Source organism: Bidens hawaiensis, unplaced genomic scaffold (assembly GCF_021521415.1).
Source record: "Bidens hawaiensis isolate Kalapana, Puna unplaced genomic scaffold, B.hawaiensis_p1.1 tig00009445_1, whole genome shotgun sequence".
Classification (NCBI taxonomy): Eukaryota; Viridiplantae; Streptophyta; class Magnoliopsida; order Asterales; family Asteraceae; genus Bidens; species Bidens hawaiensis.
In genome coordinates this window covers 165917-187666 of record NW_027491700.1, presented here as the reverse complement: position 1 = coordinate 187666, position 21750 = coordinate 165917, and the positions used below count along the sequence as shown (strand labels likewise).

At 34.2% G+C, this 21750-nt stretch overlaps 2 protein-coding genes across 2 annotated transcripts in view; both read right to left on the bottom strand.

The window, feature by feature from the left end:
• LOC143532448 (putative LRR receptor-like serine/threonine-protein kinase At1g53440) overlaps positions 1 to 21750 on the bottom strand; it is a 201031-nt gene that overhangs the window by 35269 nt on the left and 144012 nt on the right. The gene's annotated exons all lie outside the window — the stretch shown is intronic.
• On the bottom strand, positions 10880 to 21005 carry LOC143532412 (putative LRR receptor-like serine/threonine-protein kinase At1g53430). Its single transcript, XM_077027471.1, has 8 exons — positions 20891 to 21005; positions 20584 to 20794; positions 20028 to 20265; positions 19437 to 19587; positions 18088 to 18373; positions 14343 to 14443; positions 11090 to 11299; positions 10880 to 10999 (listed from the first exon to the last, which is right to left on the bottom strand). The coding sequence occupies exons 2-8, from the start codon at positions 20702 to 20704 to the stop codon at positions 10880 to 10882; spliced, it is 1227 nt and encodes a 408-aa protein (XP_076883586.1). The 5' UTR covers positions 20705 to 20794; positions 20891 to 21005.

Here is a 21750-nt window from a genome sequence, read left to right as displayed (position 1 = left end):
TTTGTCCTTGTTTCCTAATTGAATCTCAATATGATTTCTTGGTCCTTGAAATACTTACTCAACCCAACATACATCAAATTTCATGTAGCATTTATGTCCATGTATCGTCACATTTTGTTTTTAACATACACGGCTAACTCAATGAATTTTGGTTTTTGTTTTTTGTTTCCATACGATCGTATGGGAGTCATAACTCCGTAAACTAAGCGTGCAGGTGTACTTTTGTTGTACTTTTATTCCATACGATCATATAGCTCCTATACGATCGTATATAGGGTGTGTGAGTTTTTAGAAATGATGTATGGATATGACCCAGAAGAAGACATTACTGCCAAAGGGGCACTACTAAAGCGGACATGGTAATTTTGGCGACTACTGTAGCCGTGGGGACGCAAGTTGTAATGAGCTGAAAAGAGCCCATGCATCAGTTCTTGAGTATTTACAAATATCAATGTTCATATAAAAAAAATACGTTGATTCTCACAATCACATATTTTTCGATCATTGGACGTTGGTTTAAATAGCTTCTTAAAGTCAATAACTCAAATTTAAAGAGAACATCAGGGGCGGTTTTTGGGCCATGCAGCCCAAAAGGTTTAACCAGTTTTCTTTTACAGATACGCAGGCCAAAAAATATGAAACCTAAACAACGGGATTCACCACTATCATAGATTGGAAATCAGGAAAGGGCCCAGGGGTGTAGCGATCAACAGGCCACGTAATCACGATCTGGAGGGCAGCAGGCTGCGGGAAATACTGATTCTAATTTCATACCTTGTTGAATGACCTCGCGAAATCATGAACTAGTGTTTTGCGAATTTTGTTGTTGAATCAACACCATCAGGTATGAAATTAGGAATTTTTTTTATGTATAATTAGCATCCTACTATTCTAGTTCACAAAAGAAATCATGTATATCGACTTAGGGTTTGCCCTTTGAACATGGTTTGCTCAATAATACATTTACTTGACTAAATATTTGCTGCTGGTTCATACATAAATGACAAATATGACAGTCAAGATTTGTAAGTATCATGTAACTAAATTAAATTCCCATTGAAGAAATTTTATGTTTTCATAGTTTCTTAAAGACTTGGCCGGAATTGAAGAAACATACAATGCTAAGAAACAGAACTACAAACTTTGAATATTTTTATTTTTGTCTAGAAAATATTAACGTGATAGTATCTATTGAAAACGAAAAAAGTAAAATATAAAGACTTGATCGAGATCTTTGTTTCCCAAAACGTTTGGTTAGGAGAGCCTCAAAATTCGCTTAAATAAGTTCGATCATTTTGACACACTATTTTTCTTTTATTATTTTATAACAATTGTACTTGTATTGTGGTGTTATATATATATATATATATATATATACACATATATATAACTAGTAGTTTACCCGTCCGGTGGACGGGAACATCAACGCGAGAATGTGACGACTACATTAATTCAGTAACATGAATGAGCAGAATGCATGTTTGGAAGAGATGCTGAGGTCATATGGAACAATAAGTGTAAAGCACGGTTGTATTTTAAAGTGTTAACTGGTATCTTTTTGGTTTGTTTTTTGCTTCAATATATAATCCGTGGTATGTGAATGGGTTGCATGATTTTGCCTTACTCAACGTTAGACATCATAAAATATGTATTAGATAAGATATTCTCTCAAAAATATAAATTTTCTTTTCATAATGTATAAAGTAAATTTGAAATTTATAATTAACATCAAATCTATGAATGTATGTATGCATATATGAATATGTGGACGCTTAATTATAAAATATGATAAATAACCTGTTTCTGAATAGTTATGCACAAAAAAACATGAGATCTCACATATTGTTTTAGCTGTTTAATATTTAATCATGGTATATTCCTAAGCATCAGTCACACATTTGTTGCACAAAAATATATGTAGTATCTATGTCATGAATAATAAAAGCATTTAATCACTAGTCATTGAGTTTTGTCTATTATGAGCTGCCAAATGCTTAACAATTGCATCTGCTTGTGCACCATCAATCAGCTCATACTTCTTGTAAGGTCTCACTGCTGGTTATGCAGCTTCTCATCTTTTGCAAGTTATACCTACACATCACAAATAAACTTATTTCACAACTAAAACCAAAATACTAGAATAACAATTAATATATACTATTTACTTCCATCAAATATTTAATGGCCTGTTTTTTAGTCAAAACTTAATATTCTTAGCAACCTCAAGTTTTAGTGACTCAGGTCCATCAAATGACTTACAGCCTTTCCTGGATGCTTCTTGGGCCGATCCCCAAACATTTTAATATGGGCTTTTTGGCTCGGCATCTCAGATCTCATAAATGGAGAATCACCTGTGAAAACAGACGATTTCCTCAGCCTGTTTATCTGATTTCATTCCACCAAAGCAGCACTAACACTGCAAGACGTGACATAGGCAATAATAAACTGAACTTTTGTGACATTTCCGAACTGACTGAGTGTGTTCCCTAAAACAGCTTAGTGACGTGATGTGATAGGTTGTCATGCAAATCACGTGTTTCGCCTCTTCTGTAATTGCAGAATATGTGTTCCTCAGCTGATGTCGCCATTAATATTATCTAATGAAGAAGACATAACAGTATTAGAAACCCAATTTGTTAAGTACAAAAACAGGTTTCCAGACGCAGGCCAAGATTCACAACCATATATTATTAAAAAAAAAATACTAGACTTCAAACAATGGTCGTGTAATCAAATCCTAAAAACATAACACAAACTGCATCATTTCTGGTTAGAGTTTTCACTTCTCATTACTGCCTTACATTGTTCATATATAGTTTGATCTTTACACGAATCATGTCGGATTAGCGGGTTGAACTCTTCAGCTTGAAACCCTCCTATTTTGTTTGTGTCAAAAACAACAGCCATACGCCGCTCACACTTAAAATTTGTGTAACCCAAACATGACCCGTCAAAAACCTCATATTTTGTTCGTGTCAATAAATTCTGCATATCAAAGTTAAAACAACAGCTGTGAAACAAACTCCTCCCATAGTTAGAGATAAGTGTAGAACTATCTACTCACCTATTAACGGAATAAAATACTTGCTATGAAAACTGAAAAAATTTAGAGCATAACGTTTGAAGATGGTAACCTGTTTAAACACCACAAACATTGTAGACCCGGTCCCTGTTGATGATTCCAAAACTATTACACCAGCTTCTTTAAAGGTCCTGATTGTCTGTTGCCCGATACTATAGCTACATATTCAAACATAGATTACTTCAATCTTGTATTTTAAGGAAGACCAATGGAAGACATAGTAATGCGACATAAACCCATATATATTTTTTTAAATAAATCGACAAAAAAATTAAAAATTATCAAAGAGTTACTAAGAAATTACAGAATAACCTAAGTTTGTGTAAAGAGAGAGAAAAGAAACCTGAATGAAAATTTTACGATCCAAGAGGTCTTGAGCTTCATCTAAAGTCATAAAGACATAAACATGCTTGTTGTTTGTTCGTGGCGTTACATGCTTGTTTAGACATAGTAAGTTCAATGTAACAAATTACTTAACACATACAGATCACACAACAGAAAACTAATAAGTATTAACACATAAGGATAACATATATTAGATAAATATCATATAGCTAACTATAAATTAAACCTATACCTGATAACAGATGAAGATGATAAATGATAACTTTTCTGAGTTTTTCTAATAGCACTTCACGTTTCATTTTAGCCTAATGCCGCAATACACAAGTTTCAAACCATTTTTAGACCAAAACTCAATTAGCATTCTCTCCAAGATTCGTTTCTTTCAATGCCCCACTAAAACTAACCTTGATTTTTCTGTACCAGAAAGTTAACACGGCCGACAGGATTAGCATCATCAGGCCAATAAGTCAACTTTGACTAAAAAACTAATTAATTAAGAAACCACTTTTTCCCATAACTGTCACCACTTTATGATATGCCCTTGTCTAAGCATGTTGTTATCTAACTACTTATATAATCATGGTAATAGCAGTTTTTTAATTTTCTCTATCTAAAAGGTTTAAGCAACTCAGATCTTGGAGGACAACCACTATTAATTACTATATTAGACCCATTGGTGTCCTAGAATGTAATATAACACTAATACACTATAATGAAATTGATTAACGTGAATACTCATGCTTTCAACAATTCATAATGAGCTCCAGAGACTCCTTAATTTAACAATGTGAGAACAAACGATATTGGACAAGTTCGCCACTCGAATATTCTGGTAACTATAGAAAAATAAATAAATATAAAAAAAGTGCATTATTATCTTGGATCTTATTAGAAGAACATTACAAAGATATTATATATACCTTTACAGAACCATAGTCAACAAACGACATTTAAGACAAATGGACATAATCTCTTCCATTTCAGCTCCTCCGTAAACACAACTTTTATGTCATGTATAATCTGTAAGAGTATATATATATCAAAAATCATAAAGTTTAAACAAATTTAAAACATTTTAGAAAATTCTAATATGAAAAATTATCGCAATTGACCTCATGAAGAGCTTCTCTTCTTCCAGGATTCTTAATCTCCATAAGAAACGCTTCAAGATACTGTCAATAAATAATTACGTGTCAATAAATTCTTCTATATATACTACTGCATGCAATAAAATGTAGCAACTAATGCAATGCCTCTTTTTAATCAACAATTAACATGGCACAAATTGAAGATTTATAACCTAATTATGTTCTACAGCGAAGATCAAACCTCTGATTTCGTCAAATCCTTGTCATTAGCCACAGCACATTGAATCAAAGGCAAGTGAGCCTCTAAACACTTCTCTAGAGCCTAGAGGCTCAATCACATCACAAAAAACTGCATGATCAAACAGATTCAACTCAAAATTAGGTTATAACTTAAAACAGCAAACTACATCAAATCACTACGACTAAAAACCTCAAAACCTTCAACAAATTACTCAATTTTCTTTCCGGAGACATTTTCTCGCCAAAATAACCCTAACGCCGTTTGAACAGCCAACGGTTAATCTTTTCAGGCGATTGAGCCAATTGAGAGGTAATTTCGTTCAATTACCAGCCATTGATGACGAAACTGAAGACGGGTTGAAAAATCCGGCAGTAATTGAGGAAATAGGAGGAAAACTGATTATCCATTGAGGGAGGTTTATAGATCGTGGACACAGGAATCCGTAGGGGAGAAGGGAGTGTATGTGAGAGACGAGAAACCGTCTGGAACTGTAGTGAAGCAATTGTTTTTATGAGAACCGTAAGTAACTGCTGCAGGGGATGTGGAACTGCCATGGTAACTGCCATTTAAGTTATTTTCTAGGGCTGAGATTTAATTCCAGGGTAATCTAGGTCTGAGAGTTACTTTCACTCTTCTCTGGCCATATAATATATAATTGATGAGTGTATATTATAAGAATAAGGCCCGTATTTTACCTCTCACGGGGCCTATTTTTTATCATTCTAAGGGACGGGCATGAAGAACATGATTATACAGAAAAAAAACCCACATAATTTTCATACCTCATCAAACTTATATGTTTTCCTTTGTGTAAATATTAGTTGTACCTACTAAGAACAATCATCTTAGATTCATGAGTTAAAAGGAGATATCTTCAAGATGAAGTTGAAAGTAACACACTAATAACTACTTATTTCTCCCGCGTGATATATCAGGAAACATGCATTTAAGAAAAAGCTGTAAAAGTATTAGATTTAACTACAAAAAGGTAGTAATTTAACAAATAAATAGAGAGGTAAGTGTCTAAAAAGAAATCGACGCGTGTTTTATATCAAATTTAAATACACAGCTAGGTTCGTGAAGTGTAGCAAGTTAAAACGTAGTAGTAATACTAATAATAATACTAATAATAAAGAAAAAGGGTAAAGAAACCCTATAAGAGAATTTTAATACACAAAAATAAACATAAAAAGATTATATTTGTTAAGCTTTTTCTAATTTTCGGATAAGCCTTTTCAATTATCGGATAATCGACGCGTGTTTTATATCAAATTAGAAGTTCGGATATCGAAATTTCAGATTCGGATTAGGATAGTGAAATCCACTATCCGAAAGGTCCAGAAATCCGAATTTCAGATATCCAAAACTTTGGATATCTAGTTTTGAACACCCTACAGGATATATAATAACAATAATACTAAAGAAAATAACAAAAATTGAATAACAACAACACACTACTAGAAAACGTGATATTTTTCTACAATTTAATTCGTAGAAAATTAGTTGGAAAATCCAGTTTCTAACGGTTTTCAACAAATAAGTTATGTTGGAAAAACACATACTTGAAAATCGTTTTTAACCATTTTTCAAAAACTTTTCTTACAAAATTGCTACGAAAACATTGGTTATAAACTTCCTACAACTTTCCTACAAAAACTATAATTGAACCTTATTTTTTTGTTAGAAATATGTTGGAACTACTTGTCATAGGAAATTTTTAGGAAAATTTTGTAAGAAAATAACTTGTTTTCTAGTAGTGTCTTTGATGGAGGCCCAAGTACTGAAGAACATGTCATACTATATTTGGAGGCCCATGATCGTGCCTCCAAAGGTGGCCCACGAAACCGAGCATAACTTGGCCCACGAAGCTCCGTTTCAAGCCCATTATCAGTCAAATCGAAGCTTGAGACGAGGAGCACATTGTGGCAAACGCCTATGGCGGTTTGCCCCTGTTCGAAGCCCAAAAACGCCTACTAAGTAAAGTTATAGGCCTTTTTACGTTTTTTCAGCAGTTTTTGTATTTTTTATTTTGGGTTTGTGTTTGGCCCATGGCCTTTTTAGGGCCCATTTCGTATTTGAACATTTATTTATATGTTTCTTATGTAATTGCAAAAGTCAGACTTCAATTTTAATAATAATCATTTTCTCTTCATTTTCCCTGACCTTTGGGTGGGATTTAGGGTTTTTGGTAGATTATCACGGGTATTCACTGAATCAATGTGAACCGATCTTCACTATCGTATTACCACGCAGCATCAATCTTCTCCTCACCTTCTTCTAGTAATTGACCACCACTTCCTCCTAATCCTAAGATCACTCATTCTTTTGACCATACTCATCAATCTAAAGACTTCCAGGATCATATGTCCTGCATGCCTCATTTGACTCCTCAACCACCGAGCCCTACACATTATTTTATGAAACGTCGGGCAGATCTACACCTTCATTCTAATCGTACTTGGACACTAGTGCATGGGCCTCTATAGGCAACGTAGTAGGATTTCGATGGCCTGAATCATCAGTGAAATATTGAGTTGAATTTTATCATTCAATAAATGAAAAAGAATAGCAAGAAATATATCTTTCAGGAGAAAAAGAGAAGGTACAATTCACATTGCTAACAATCTAGAGCAAGAAATTAAAATACTTTTTATTTCAGAAAACAAACACAAGAATCACTTCACATTACCAACTAGCATGCATTCCATAATTGCATCCAAGCCAAACTAGTCATGGCAATTATAAATCTTAAGGCACTGCCTATGCTTAACGTTATAAATTCCTTCACAGTGATTGCCACAAGCTTGAATATTTTTCTGGAGACCATCATAGGATATAGCGTTTGTTTGGCCCAGAATCCGTCGATGTTCTTCGGTGTCCATAAGAAACTCTTCATCTTCTTCAACTAGTGTTGAACACTCAGCCATAGTGCCATTGCACAAATCTGCAAACTTCCTTGATGAAAATAAAGATCCTTCACAATGATTGACCATCATGAAGATGATTGATAGTAATAAGATGACACAGTTGAAGATGGAGTTTCTTGATCCATGATCAGTTGCCATTTCCCTTCTTTTTTTTTTCTTATTTTCGTAGAAATAACTGTCTATTTAGTTGATGGTTTATAAAGGGAACTAAGGTTTGAATTGGATAAAGATAATGCTATGGTTTGTAGCCACTAGTTTTGTACGTACAAAACAATGATAACAATAATGTTGTTAGAATAGACAAGACAATAATAAAGCCTGGAATATCATAAGAAAAAAGGTTGAACAAATGAATAGAGTATCGATAAATGTAACTGTTGTTATTATAATTGATGAATATTTATTAAAAAGATAGCAATCAAAACAAATTTATAAGTAAGCTTCAAAATATAATAAACAAATTATATTTTTATCGCATCTTTAAATGAAAAAAAACTAAAAATATAAACAAAAAGGAAAGAAAATAACAAAACCATGCGGGCTTGCATGTGTGTCGTGGCCAGCCTCAGACCCAACCTTTACCCCATGTAGGGCTCGACAGACGTTTAGGGCATGCTTCCGACAAGAGGCAGGAAACTAAAGGTGCTACCGACTGAAAATTTCATTACTACGGGTATGTACCGAAAATTAGTTTTTGTACATTAACCACTCTTAGCGTTTCGGTTAGAGTAGTTACCTACTTATAGTGAAGAGAAAAAGATTGGAGCTACTTGATCGCACTTTTTTCGGGGAACTGAGGTGGCGATAGGCGGACCTACAATTGTAGTTGTGCAAAGAACAAGATGATATATAGAAGGATGACTTGTTTCCCGATAATTTATGGCACATTTTACTCACACACCATCTAGGTCTACCATCTGGATTTGATCACACACCATTCAGCATACGATTCGTATGCTCGGTATATGACTCGTATACTGAAATCTCGTATTTAACCTTTTAAGACGTCGTACGCATAGTATGTAATTTGATACAGGTCATATAGCTTATATAAAGAAAAATACAAGTCGTTTGAAACATGCACGAGTCATATTTCAACTTTTTTCTAAAATTGATAAACGAGTCGTATAGGATGGATACACTTCATATAATATAATATATGGATCATCTAAAGTGTATACTAGTCGTACTCTCACTTTTGTGTAAAGTTTATAAACAAGTTGTATAGGATGTTATACGAGGCGTTTAGGAAACATGTACATGCTATTCAAATCATATGCTATTTTATACGATTTGTATACCTTATTTATCACTATAAAACTAAATCTTGCCTTTTTAAAAAAATAAATAAATAAAACACATACATCTACACATATCACTTCTACTTTCTTTTCCACTTGTTATCCGGACGCTTAATTTAAATATATTTTATTTTTAAATATTTATATTATATGTTTTTTTGGCAATAGATAGAAAATTAAAGATAATACGTTGCGTCCACTCACCTTGTTGGTTTTTTGCTTCATTTCGAATTTGTAATATCCTATATAAATAAATTTGTTTATATTTGGCTTTCACCATGTGGTTTGTGTTACTTCGGTTTGGTTTCGGCAACCAAAAATCTTTACTAACGGTATAGCTCATGGTTTGACCTAAGAAACATCAAAACCAGACTGTGAACACCCATAAGTACTAGTCTCACATAGTTCTATAATAAATAGATAAAAAGATAAGTACCAACATACATCAAACCCAAGAGTAGTTTCAAAAGAAAAGGTACTACTACGTCCACCCAAAATAATATCATCAACACATACAACAAAAAAGATAACATTTGCATGTGACAACCTCCAAAAGATAAACCATAATAACTAAATTGTGCATGTTATCATACTTGGTATCATCATAAACCTTGATCCTCATCACCGGCATCATCACCATCACCGGCATCATCACAACATCATGAAGGCCCGACTCCTCCTGCGGCTGCGTCTCCTTTGGAGAAGGTGGCAGGTTATGTAATGACAAATCATCATCAATGAGACCGCTTATGACCCGAACTAGCCACTATATCATCCTATCCAAGCTTATCATACCCTGCTCCATATTAATTAGTCGTATATCTTGATTCACCGCACCGGCATTGCCATGCGGCTGCCCCTTATTGACACGTGGGCCCTGAACACGTACATAAACCTTAGGGATGGCAATGTAAGACAGTTTTAAACAACAATACATCAACAACTTATGAAATTGGAACCAACATAGACGATACTTCAACCCAGTTTAACAAATATTAGATTTTTTAAGATATACTTTATAAGATATATTCTTTAGTATTTATATTATATATTAAATATAGTAAAAATTAAAGTAAACCTTAAATAATAACATCTTGTAATGGGTCACCAATGCAAATGTTAAAAAATATGGCTAATTTATTATTTAGAATCATTTTAGTTTATTTGCATATATTTTTTGCAATGATCTGAAGTGAAATAGCATATCTAATTCCATGTATATTTTCTTCACTACAAGAATAAAATCTTACAGTAAGGACAAAATTTAGGTTTGTATCGAGGACATGTCCTCACTATAAGTCGTTTCTCACCTATAGCAAGGACATTTCGTCACTACCAAATTTGTCACTATAGGCTCGTCTCAATAGGATCATAGACTCCTCACTACAAGGGTCCTCGTTATTGATGGACATATAGTGAGGACATGTCGCCATGAAACATTTGTGTAAAAAAAATAATTTAAAATAAATGACATCTTTTTTTATAATATTTCAAATTAATCCAAAAAATATTTATGTTTTACCTATAGCAAGGACATTTTGTCGTTGTAAGCGGACGTAAATATAAGGAAAAAAATATAAACAATAACGATTAAATAAATGAGGAAATTATATAGCGACGACTTGTAAAAGACCTATAGCGACGACTTGTCCTTGCTATAGGGTTAAATTTTTTTTATTTACTTTATTTAATTTTTAATAATTCTAGTTTTGAACCACAAAAACCCAGCACTAAAACAAAACAAAACAAAACATGTTGAACATTATAAACAAAACTACAAACCAAATCATCCTAAATTAAACCATGCATACAAACCAAAATATCCAAGTTAAACAAATTCAAACCAAAGTATCAAGAAGTACAAACTACAAACCACTAGAAACTAAATAACATAGCTAATTTTCTTCATCCTCACTACTACCATCACGACTAAGACCACCACGTCGATGACGATATTTTTTCTCAAGACCCTTATGCATTTGTTCCATTTGCCGGTCAAAATCTTGTTGCATCCGCTGTCACATTTGTTGTTTCAATATTTCCCATTGTGCATTCATTTGCGATTGAACTTGTGGTTCAAGTTGTTTTACAACGTCATCTATCACCTCATTCGTAACACTTTGTTTCCAAAATTGTCGAGGGGTGGGAGTGCATTTAATCGAGGGCATATCATGGGTGGGCTTTCTCACAACATGACCTACACCTCGTATGTGCCCACACCTTTTTCCTAAAACACGCTTCATACACTCAATATCATCAAAGGATGAATCATCAGACTCGTTTTCCATTAGCTCGGCCTCTTGTTGAATTTTTTCCTACATTAAACTATATAATAAATTTATGTTAATTTTTTTAACTAAATTATTGCTAATACAATAATTTATGCTTTTCGCCATGACATAATAATCCCAAACATTGTGAGGTCATGACATGCCCGGGACCTCAGGTTCACGTGTTGGCCCGTTTAGCCCATTTGTTTTTTTATTTATTTTAAAAAAATATTTTGTAAATAATAAATTATATTGGTCAATATCTTGTGCAAATTTAAAGTTTTAATATTAGAAAAATAAAACACTTCAAGTCAAACGAGTCGTGTTTGGGTTAACCCGCAAACACGCGTGTCATGTTCGGGTCAACCCACCAGCATGACTTACACCTAGTATGTGCCCACGCCTTTCAAGCGGTCTTTGGCCAAATGAGCAGATCCAGTTCTCTGTGTGCATTATTTTTTATTATGAAATTTTGAACAACAATTATTTCTAGCATTTTTCAAGGTGTATGGGTTTTTGTAATCCCAACTTTAATCTTTTGGTCACTATTGGTCCCGATTAACTAACTGACTGATAACGATCATTTTACGTGACTTTTATGTTATTGGGTTTTACTTACTTTGCATTCTCTAGGGTTATCATAGTTTGATTTTTATTTAATGAATATCACGTGATAATGAATCAATATACATGATATTCATTAAAATAAAAAATAAAGTTAGACCCAATAGTGATCAAAAGACTATAGTTAGGGTTAATAAAAACCCACACACCCATGTTATCAAGAAAAAGAGGAAAATACAAAATAGAATGTTCTAAAGCTAAACATGGTTGTGCCTTTCTAAAACACACCTATGTCGCCGGTACAAGAGAAAAGGATAAAATTTGGACTGATGTGAACTCACCACGGTAGTGCTTTGCTTAACACGGCCATGTTTTCCCTTGCTGTACAAATCTGACATGGGTATTCAATGCAAGATGACAAAAATTTCACCATGGCCATGCTTTGCTTAGCACGGCCGTGTTTTGGGCACCTGATTAGCCTGAAAATGGAATGTTAATCTCAATTTTACATTTACTCCACTTCAACCACCTCTTTTCACCACCATTAATAAGGGAATTATCTCATTCATCCAACCCTTGATGGTTAAGAAATAACGAGAAATATTTGAACATGATAAATCTACTTCTAAAGTGATAAAACTAAAAATATGGTATGTAAAATTGAGATTAACTTTATACAAAACATGGCAGTTTCACCCAATCCTCCTGTTTGTGAGAATCAAGTCTTCATGCAGATATTCAGAAAATTACTCATATATTAGATACTTTTGAGTGAGTCATGTACTTCTTGCAGATTAGAAATTGTCTTGAGAATTCAATTCGAGACCAGATGAAATGATGCATAAAATGAAAGGTAATATATTTCCAAAAAACCACAACAGCAAACCCTATTCCTATCACCAGAACATTTAACCTACCCAAAAGCCTATCCTACCAAATTAACTTTTTACCGGTAGTATTTAGCATTGATCTTTTACCGAAAGACCTTAATTGGAATGCATACTTTTTATTGCAATTTACTTTGCTGCCCACAATTCGCAAAACCTAGGTTGCCTCCGGAACTTAGGGAGATAATTTTTCTCTTTAGCAATGAGGTGAGGAAAAAGTGGTGCGAAGAGGAACAAAGGCCACCATTTTGTGGAATTTCCAAAAGCGCAATGAAAAGACGAGAAAAAAGATTTGAACGATGTTTTGGCTACAAAAATTTGTCTCACAAAAGAAGATGTAGAGTACGTCAAACTCAATTCCAATATGAATATACCAAACTAATGAGGGTGGAGGCTATTAGGCTCAAAGTCGAACGATCCATTAGAGTTGAAGTTATGTTCAGGGTTGAGGAAGAACTGATCCACATCTTGGACAAAACCGGACTTGACGATCTGACCTTAAAAAGAGTCATTAGGATTGTAAAAAAATTTATTCACCACATTTTAGGACAAAGAATGGAGCAAGAGCAACAAAAGGAATAAATATTTTTAAGAAACAACTCGATTAGTCGCACCCATCCAAACACCTACGCCAAAATACCCGACAAAAACGACCACCCACATACCGAAACCCTTGGAAATTTACTATCTTTTTAACATATGTAGCACTTCACTAAGTGGATGGAGAACTGATATCTCGACAAGCATATTTTCTATAAGTCGTATCTTGGGTAAACGTGTTTATAAATACAACATTACAAGTATGTCTAGATATAAACCGAGTGTGTGTGAACATTGCGAGTATGTGACGTTTCGCATAAGAAGAAGCTCATAAAAGCAAACCATAATTTTAAATATCACTATATATACTAACACGTTTTGCTCTTATGGATTACCGGAACTTTCTAAAATTTCTTGGGATGTTTAACTTTGGTTTATGTGCGGTTCGAAGAATTTGTTCAAAGCTTGCTTGAAGACAAGCAAAGGTTCAAGCGTGAGGAGATTTGATGTATAAGAATTTATACATCTTTTTCGCACTAAAATATCTCCAAATAGGTGTGATTTCGGCAAATATATTAGAATAAATAACTATGAAATTTTATAATTTATATCTATATGTAAATATAACCGTAAGGAATAAAACGCGTTGATATGCGAAGAAAAAAGGAGATAAACAGTGAAAGGAGACTCAACAGACCCCATGGTGAATCAAGACATGGCCATGTCTAGACTTTACGAAGTAAAGTTTAAATTTAGGAAGACACAACATGACCATGTTAACCTAAACACACCCATGTTATCAAGAGTAAGAGGAAAATACAAAATATAAGGTTTAGAAGCTAAACTTGGTCGTGTCTTCCCAAAACACACCCATGTCTTTGGTACAAGAGAAAAGGACAAAATTTGGACTGTTGTGGACTCACCATGGTCGTGCTTTGCTTAAAACGGCCATGTTTTCCCTTGCTACATGAATCTGACATGAGCATTCAATGCAAGATGACAAAAATTTCACATAGCCATGCTTTGCTTAGAACGACAGTGTTTTGGGCACCTGATTAGCCTATAAATGGAATGTTCATCTTCCACATTCCATGCACCTTACAACCACATTTACTCCACTTCAACCACCCCTTTTCACCACCATTAATAAGGGAATTATCCCATTCATGCAACCCTTGAAGGTTAAGGAGATTAAGCTCTTGGAATAAGTCATTAGCATAAAAAATTAGTCATTCAAATTGGTTAGATTGTTTTGATTTGATCATGTTTGTATCTATTACTTTGATGGTTAACATTATGTTTATTAATGGCTAAATGATAAAACACTAGTTTAGAGCTTCAGTTAACTGAATCGGTCATATCGATTCGATACCGGATCTAGTTATATGATATATGTATATGTATAATGGACTTAATAATATTAACGAAGTGTTGAGAGGATAATCGGACAGAGTAACAGCAAGGGAGGAATAACTTTATAAAACACTTAAATTAATCCGAGGCATAACAACCTATATATAGAAGACGAAGGCCATTCGTTATACATTCCGTAACGAATGACTTTCATTCGTCTTCATTACATAAATAACCAAAATGGTATAGCGAAAGACTTATTCGCTATACCCCATTCGTCTACATTCCATGACGAATGGATACAATACATAACGTATAAGGTCCATTCTTTAAACATCCTTAACGAATGAACATGCAATAATAACGATTAATGTTCATTCATTAAACATCCTTAATGAATGAACCATAACTTAACGTATGCGACTTATAATTACTAAATTGCCTTTTACATTAAAATAATAATAAATTACATAACGATTACAAAGACTCGAGACGACAATACCGTGGACTAACACTAAACTTTCATAGTATTATCTTGGTTTATAATAAATCTTAATTGACGTTTATAATATTAGTTAAACATGTGACCTGTTATTAATAAGTAACGGTTATGTTGCAACTATCACTTGATGAGTAATGTTAAAATACTCTTAAAAGATACCCCAAGTGCCAAGCTTGATGATAAGATGAGAAATTGTTAGTCTAGTGAGGCCTTGCCGAACCTAAAAATAGACACCATGTTCCGAGCTTGACGATAAGCCGAGGAACCGCCACTCTTGTAAGGGCTTGGTTAATAAATTAAGAATCTTCAAAAGAGATGCCAAGTTCCGAGCTTGATGATAAGTCGAGGAATTGTTATTTTTGTACGAGATTGGTAATGGAAAAAAAAACATAAATCCTAATATAAACGTGGACCAAATTAATTATTAGAAGTAATTAACCATTTTAGAATGGGACTTATCAACAATGTTGTGGAAACGGATTGTTGGAAATTCATCCACTAAGATTGGTTAAGCACTTGTTAAGTGAGTGTGCAACATAACATATTTTAAACAACTCTTGAGTAGTTATTACATGAGTTCTATAACCGGTCAAGAGTTGTGCGGCTTAATACTTGGTAATTCAAGGTTAATCCTTTACAACTCAACTAATCTTAATTGGTATTTTAAGTATGATACAAAAGTTATTTTTACTAAAATATTAAGGACAATTTGCTTAGTAATTTAAGGGATTGTCTCATCTTTAAAGTGAGAACTTATAGATATTTATTATAATCACGTGCTTACATAAAATGATGTTTTTGTGGAGATGATAAAGCTATACATATCTTTATCTTTAATTATCATGGAATAATTCTTATTCCCACATTTAATCACCATAGAAAGCTCACATCACATGCTTACTAACTAATTGTTAAACCAAATTAAGAGGAGTTTGAACCAAGATGATACACTTTTATCCTCAATCTTCTATCTTAAAAATACAAAAATGTTGTCTTTAATTTATGCTTTTAAATTTCTCTTTAAAACTTACTTAGTAGACTAAAACCACTATGATGTTTACTTCCGGTTAAAACAAATAAAACGGTTTAGTAGTAAAAATCGAACAAGTGTGTCCGTGGATCGATACTTGTTCACCATCGACGGGACACCGGAAAATCTCAAACTAAGGCATGCGATTATACACATTGAGGGGGATGCGATTGAATGGAATCAATCGTATATGAAAACAAGAGGGCTTATCGTGGCTGAACTACCATGGGAAGATTATGCTTTGGCTATTTCGGCTCATTTCTATAACACCATGTTTGAAGATGTAATGAAAGACATAACATCTCTTATTCAAATCACTATGACATTGATGGCCTACAAGAAAGAATTCAGGTATCGATAACTTGTTTAACAAGGTTACCATTTGTAAACCATATGTCGTTAGCCTATATGTGAAAGGATTGAAGTCAAGAATAAAAGGGACAGTAAAAACGTTCAAGCCTAAAATGTTACATGAGGCGTATGGGTTAGCGAGACTTCAAACTATCAAGAACACAATCTTGATGAATCGACTTAAAGATGTGGAGGATGGTTCACAACACGAAGATGCCAAACTTACTCCTTTGGTTAATGATTCAAAACATCCCTTGCTACCGAGTCTAACAACTGTGTCACCGGCTTCTAAACCGGGAATGCTTAGCTCGAGGCGTTTGACGAGCGATGAACTTGAGTTAAAAATGGCAAATGGGGAATGTTTCTTGCGTAACGAAAAGTTTTTTCTGGCCACAAGTGTAAGAAAAGGCAGCTTTACATACTCCAAGTGATAGTTGATGAAAAGATCAAGCATCAAAACGGTTTGTTGTAGAAGATGAAAACAAGGTTCCTTGAATCACTTTTTGTGGAAAAATAGGGTTAAGGAGGGAGTATTGTTACATGACTTTTTATGTTTATTTGGATTTTATTTACTTTGCATTCTGTAGGGTTATCATAGTTTACTTTTTCAGTTGTTTGGGATATAGTTTGTGATTTTATTTCTATTTAATGAATATTATGTTATAATTTGGAGCTCATCCAGAATATTGATTCATTATCTTCCCCTAATTCTTAGATATCTTTTCCCTCAAGCCTCAAACCCTATCAAGGGTATCGGAGTAATTTCTAGGCGATCTCCTCAGAGTCACATGCTAGTTGCTACCATGACGGACACTCGTAATCATGATCTTGACAAGTTTGTCAAGGAGCACGAGAAGGTGATTTATGTTACAAGCCAAACATAAGAACTCAACCCAAAAGACTATTCTTATGGGTAAGGGAACCCATTTGTCTTATAAACCCCACATTAGTTGCCCACACAACCGATGTGGAACAAGTCCGTAACAATAGACCATCCTTAAACGCCAACGTCCTAGTTGGTCACAGATGGCTCACTCTAGGGCACAACTCCGAGTCCTTATTGGTCACAGCCACGTTGGTAACGGCTGGCTCACACCAAGCCACCACTCCGTGGGCCACCACTTCGAGTCCTTGTTGGTCACGACTGGCTTCCTCCTGGCCACAACTCCGAAGTTGGCTCTAATACTAATGTTACAAGCCAAACAGAAGAATTCAACCCAAAAGACTAGTCTGATGGGTGAGGGGACCTATTTTGCTTTTGAACCCCACATCAGTTGCCTACACAACTACACAACCGAGTGGAACAAGTCTCATACATTGCAATGGTTTCTGTCCGTAATAGATCCCACATTTTCTCATATTTGTTCCCAATGGTCCAAAACTAACGAAATGCTAACGTTGTTAGTTACAGGTCGTCGAAAAAACACTTTTGGCCGGAAAACTCAACCTGAACACCAACACCACCACCATCCAGCCACCACCACTTGAGCACCCCAACCGATTTCGGTGATGGTTTTAGGGCTCCGATGACCTCAATGATTGACACTTATATTAGAAAAGGGTTCCAACGACATTAACTCATTTGTTTATATATGGTCATAAATACCAATTAAAATGGTGGAGAGTTGAGTTTGACTATCATGTAATATCAAGTCAAAGGCTTTGAACCTCATGTCCGGGTTCCCCGCATCTCTTTTGACTATTGGGGGTTGAACCGGCATCTTGCCTTCCAACATTTTGACCACTGCTGACATGGGTGGTCTTAGGGAGGGAGATGCATTTGTGCATAGAAGAGCCAAATTAATCATCATCATGGCCTCTTGTTTTGAGTATTTTCCGAGACTAGGGTCTACTAGTTCCAAAAGATTCCCTTGCTCTTGTAGCACACAAGCCTAAACAAGGAAAATGAATAATTAGCTCTTGTTTTATTTTTTATATCAAAAATATTTCAATGAGATAAAAGAGCTTAAATGAAAAGGCATCAAACGCATTAAAATCATCTAAAGTATATATTTGTTTTTTTAACTATAGTTAACAAATTAAGTATATGTAAGAGGGTCAACAATGTCAAAAATAAATCAACTTTTAACAATTTTATATTTTAACCTTGGCGTGAATAAGAAAACTGAATAATTTAATAAGAATAGAAAAATTGAAATTGAATAGTTAAATAACTGAACTGGTTGAAAAGGCAAAGGTTCAGTTATGATTTTTTTTTAATGGTCGGTTAATCATATGTGTGTAACTAATATGTAATAATGGTTTGATGTTGCCTTCTAGCATCTTGCTAGAAGTTTTATTTTAATAAAGGTTATCTTCGCCGTTTGAACAAGAAGACATGTGTACAAAAACACCAAATAAGCCAAGTTGAGCTCACGTTAAAACAAACCTTTATATGTCCTTTATAAATACTAATGTATATGTCCAAAACGTGTTGGCATAACTTCTTGTCTAAATAAAATATTAGTTAATATCTATTTTACTCATGATATATTTGAACTTATTAATTAAAATTAGTTTGAACCTAACAACATCCAATGCCCATGGTTAACCATTAATTAAACGAACCATCATTTTCAAGAACTGAATTAAACAAACCATTTATAGATGAAACGATCAGTTATGTATCTAAAAATTGGATTACATGTATAGGCTCGGTTTGGACTTATTTAGCAAACCGAATCAGCCCATACTCGCCCCTAGTTTAACACTTGCAACCTTTTTAACAGTATTAACTATTAACTTCTTTGACTTGTTAAAAAGGGTTAACTAACGAATTTTAGCGAATCTTCAATTCTATGTAAAGATTAAATGACTACAAAACGAGTTTAGGGGTTATACCACCAATAAAGGTAAATATTATGGAGCAAGGAAAAAGACATTCATGACTCATTTCAACCCAACCCGTTCTGAAATTTAAGAAAATAATATAATGGTATAAAATATTGAATGTACCCAGTCGAGAAGGTAGACAAAGTCTTCCTTTGGTCTGTAATTTGTATTGCTTTTCCCGCTAACAATCAACAATGCAACAACTCCAAAGCTGTAAACGTCTGCCTTGTCTGTCAAATACCCCCTCATCACATATTCGGGGGCCATATACCCTCTATAAATATACACCAACAAATATTTCCATATTTAAATACAATAACCATATCCACTAAAATCACACCATAACAAGACTACTTATAGAGTTTAGGATATGGGGATATTTAAGTTTGTTTTGTTTTATTTTAAGTAGAGTTTCTATTAAGGTATCTAATCAGTAATCACATGGGGCTGGGTTATTTTAAATAACAAATGGGGTCATAGCATTTGGTATGGGCGATTAATAAATGCCAACACCCCCCCTACCCCCACCCCCGAAGCGATTTGGCTAGAAACCTTAAAAAAAACTACTTCAAAATAAAGTTATGGGATGTAAGCAACCAGATCTTTATGATAGATATGACGTTATAAGGGAGACCCCAACTTCATCTCCAGATTTTGAATCATTCTACCAATTCTTGTAAAATGTAAAAGAAAAACAAAGAAGGTGAAACTTACATCGTTCCAGCAATTCGTGTGCTGATATGAGTGTTCTCTTCTTCATCCAATTTTGCTAAACCAAAATCCGATATTTTAGCATTAAGATCCTTGTCAAGAAGAACATTGGTGGCTTTTATGTCTCTGTGAACTATTTTTAATCTTGATTCTTCATGTAGATAAGCTAAGCCCCGTGCTATTCCCATACATATCTTCTTTCTTGTAGCCCAGTCTAAATTAAGTTTTTGGTCCTCGTCACCTATAACAATTTATTATTAGCTAGTTGTTTCCTCTAATAGGTATAAAATATGAGTGTAAACCAGCAGAGTTGTTTATAAGCTACTCAAGATCGGCTCGCTAAATCTTTAAATCGAACAGAGCTTAAATGAACCTTTTAGCTATACAAATACAATATATTTTCACAAAAGTATAATAAATATATTACATTAAATATTATTAATATATAATAATGATAAATATAACTATATATTTATATAAATAAATAATAAACAAACCAAGCTTTACACCCTTAATAAAAGTAATAAACATTAAATCATTAGGATGGTAAAGTATTTACCGAAAAGGGCACGTGCAAGACTGTTATTTTTTAAGTATTCATATACCGATAGTAATTCCTTTCCTTCAATGCAACACCCAAAAAGTTTTACCAGATTTGTATGTTGTAAAGCGGATATCATGCCAATTTCAGTGACAAATTCACGATTCCCTTGTTTTGATCTGGCGGACAATTGCTTTACGGCAATCTTAGAACCATCTGTGAGTACACCCTAAAATTATACGAAAAACTTTAATATAATTATCTTAAATATACAAGTAAACATAATATTATAATCAGGAGTGATTTTTATTTTTTATTTTTTCACCTTGTAAACGGGTCCAAAGCCTCCTTCACCAATCTTATTAGCAGGATCAAAGTTACGAGTTGCAGATTTGATTTGGCGTAGACTAAAATAACCCGTTTGTAAAAGTGCACGAAGCTCTATAATAAATAATGATTTTAGCTAAAACGGGTAACATGTGATTTCAAAGACAATACCTGTAGAGGTAGGGTATGAAACCCACCATTTGACAAAATATCACTAACTGCATAACACTGGGCGGAACACTAGGCGCCAGAATATCACTAGCGCCGGGCGTAGTGCATGGCGCGAAGAGTGTAGTCCAATATTACTTCCCATGGCACCTCGGGAATGGTAATACAAAGGTCCCACCAGCATGGGACAAAAAGATGGTAACCCACATAGGGATAAACACCAAACCAATGGGGATTAGACAACACATAAAGGACGGTACAAACAGTACAACCACGTCCTTGTCAAAAGGCCATGATGCCCAACAACTTCTACCAACCACCACGACTGCACGAATGGAGAATATTATTGGTGGAAAACCTGGCAAGGTGGTTGGTCACACTCTCTCTCCTCCGGCTATAAATACCAATAAACCTCCAAATGGTAAAGGATATACTTTCTCCTACTATCACTATCAAATTATACTACTTCGTACTATCGAGTACTGATTCTCACGCCGGAGGGTGGTTACGAGAGAATCCCCCCATTCCTCGTAACGAACTCACGGTGTTTCAATATCTATTTAATAATTTCAAATAAAACAATTACAATTAAGTACATCAAGTATAACGAAATTACAACAATGATTAATTAAGTTTGTATCCTAAAAAACATCTCTACGTGATCTTCATCTTGCTAAACAACCAAGCTGA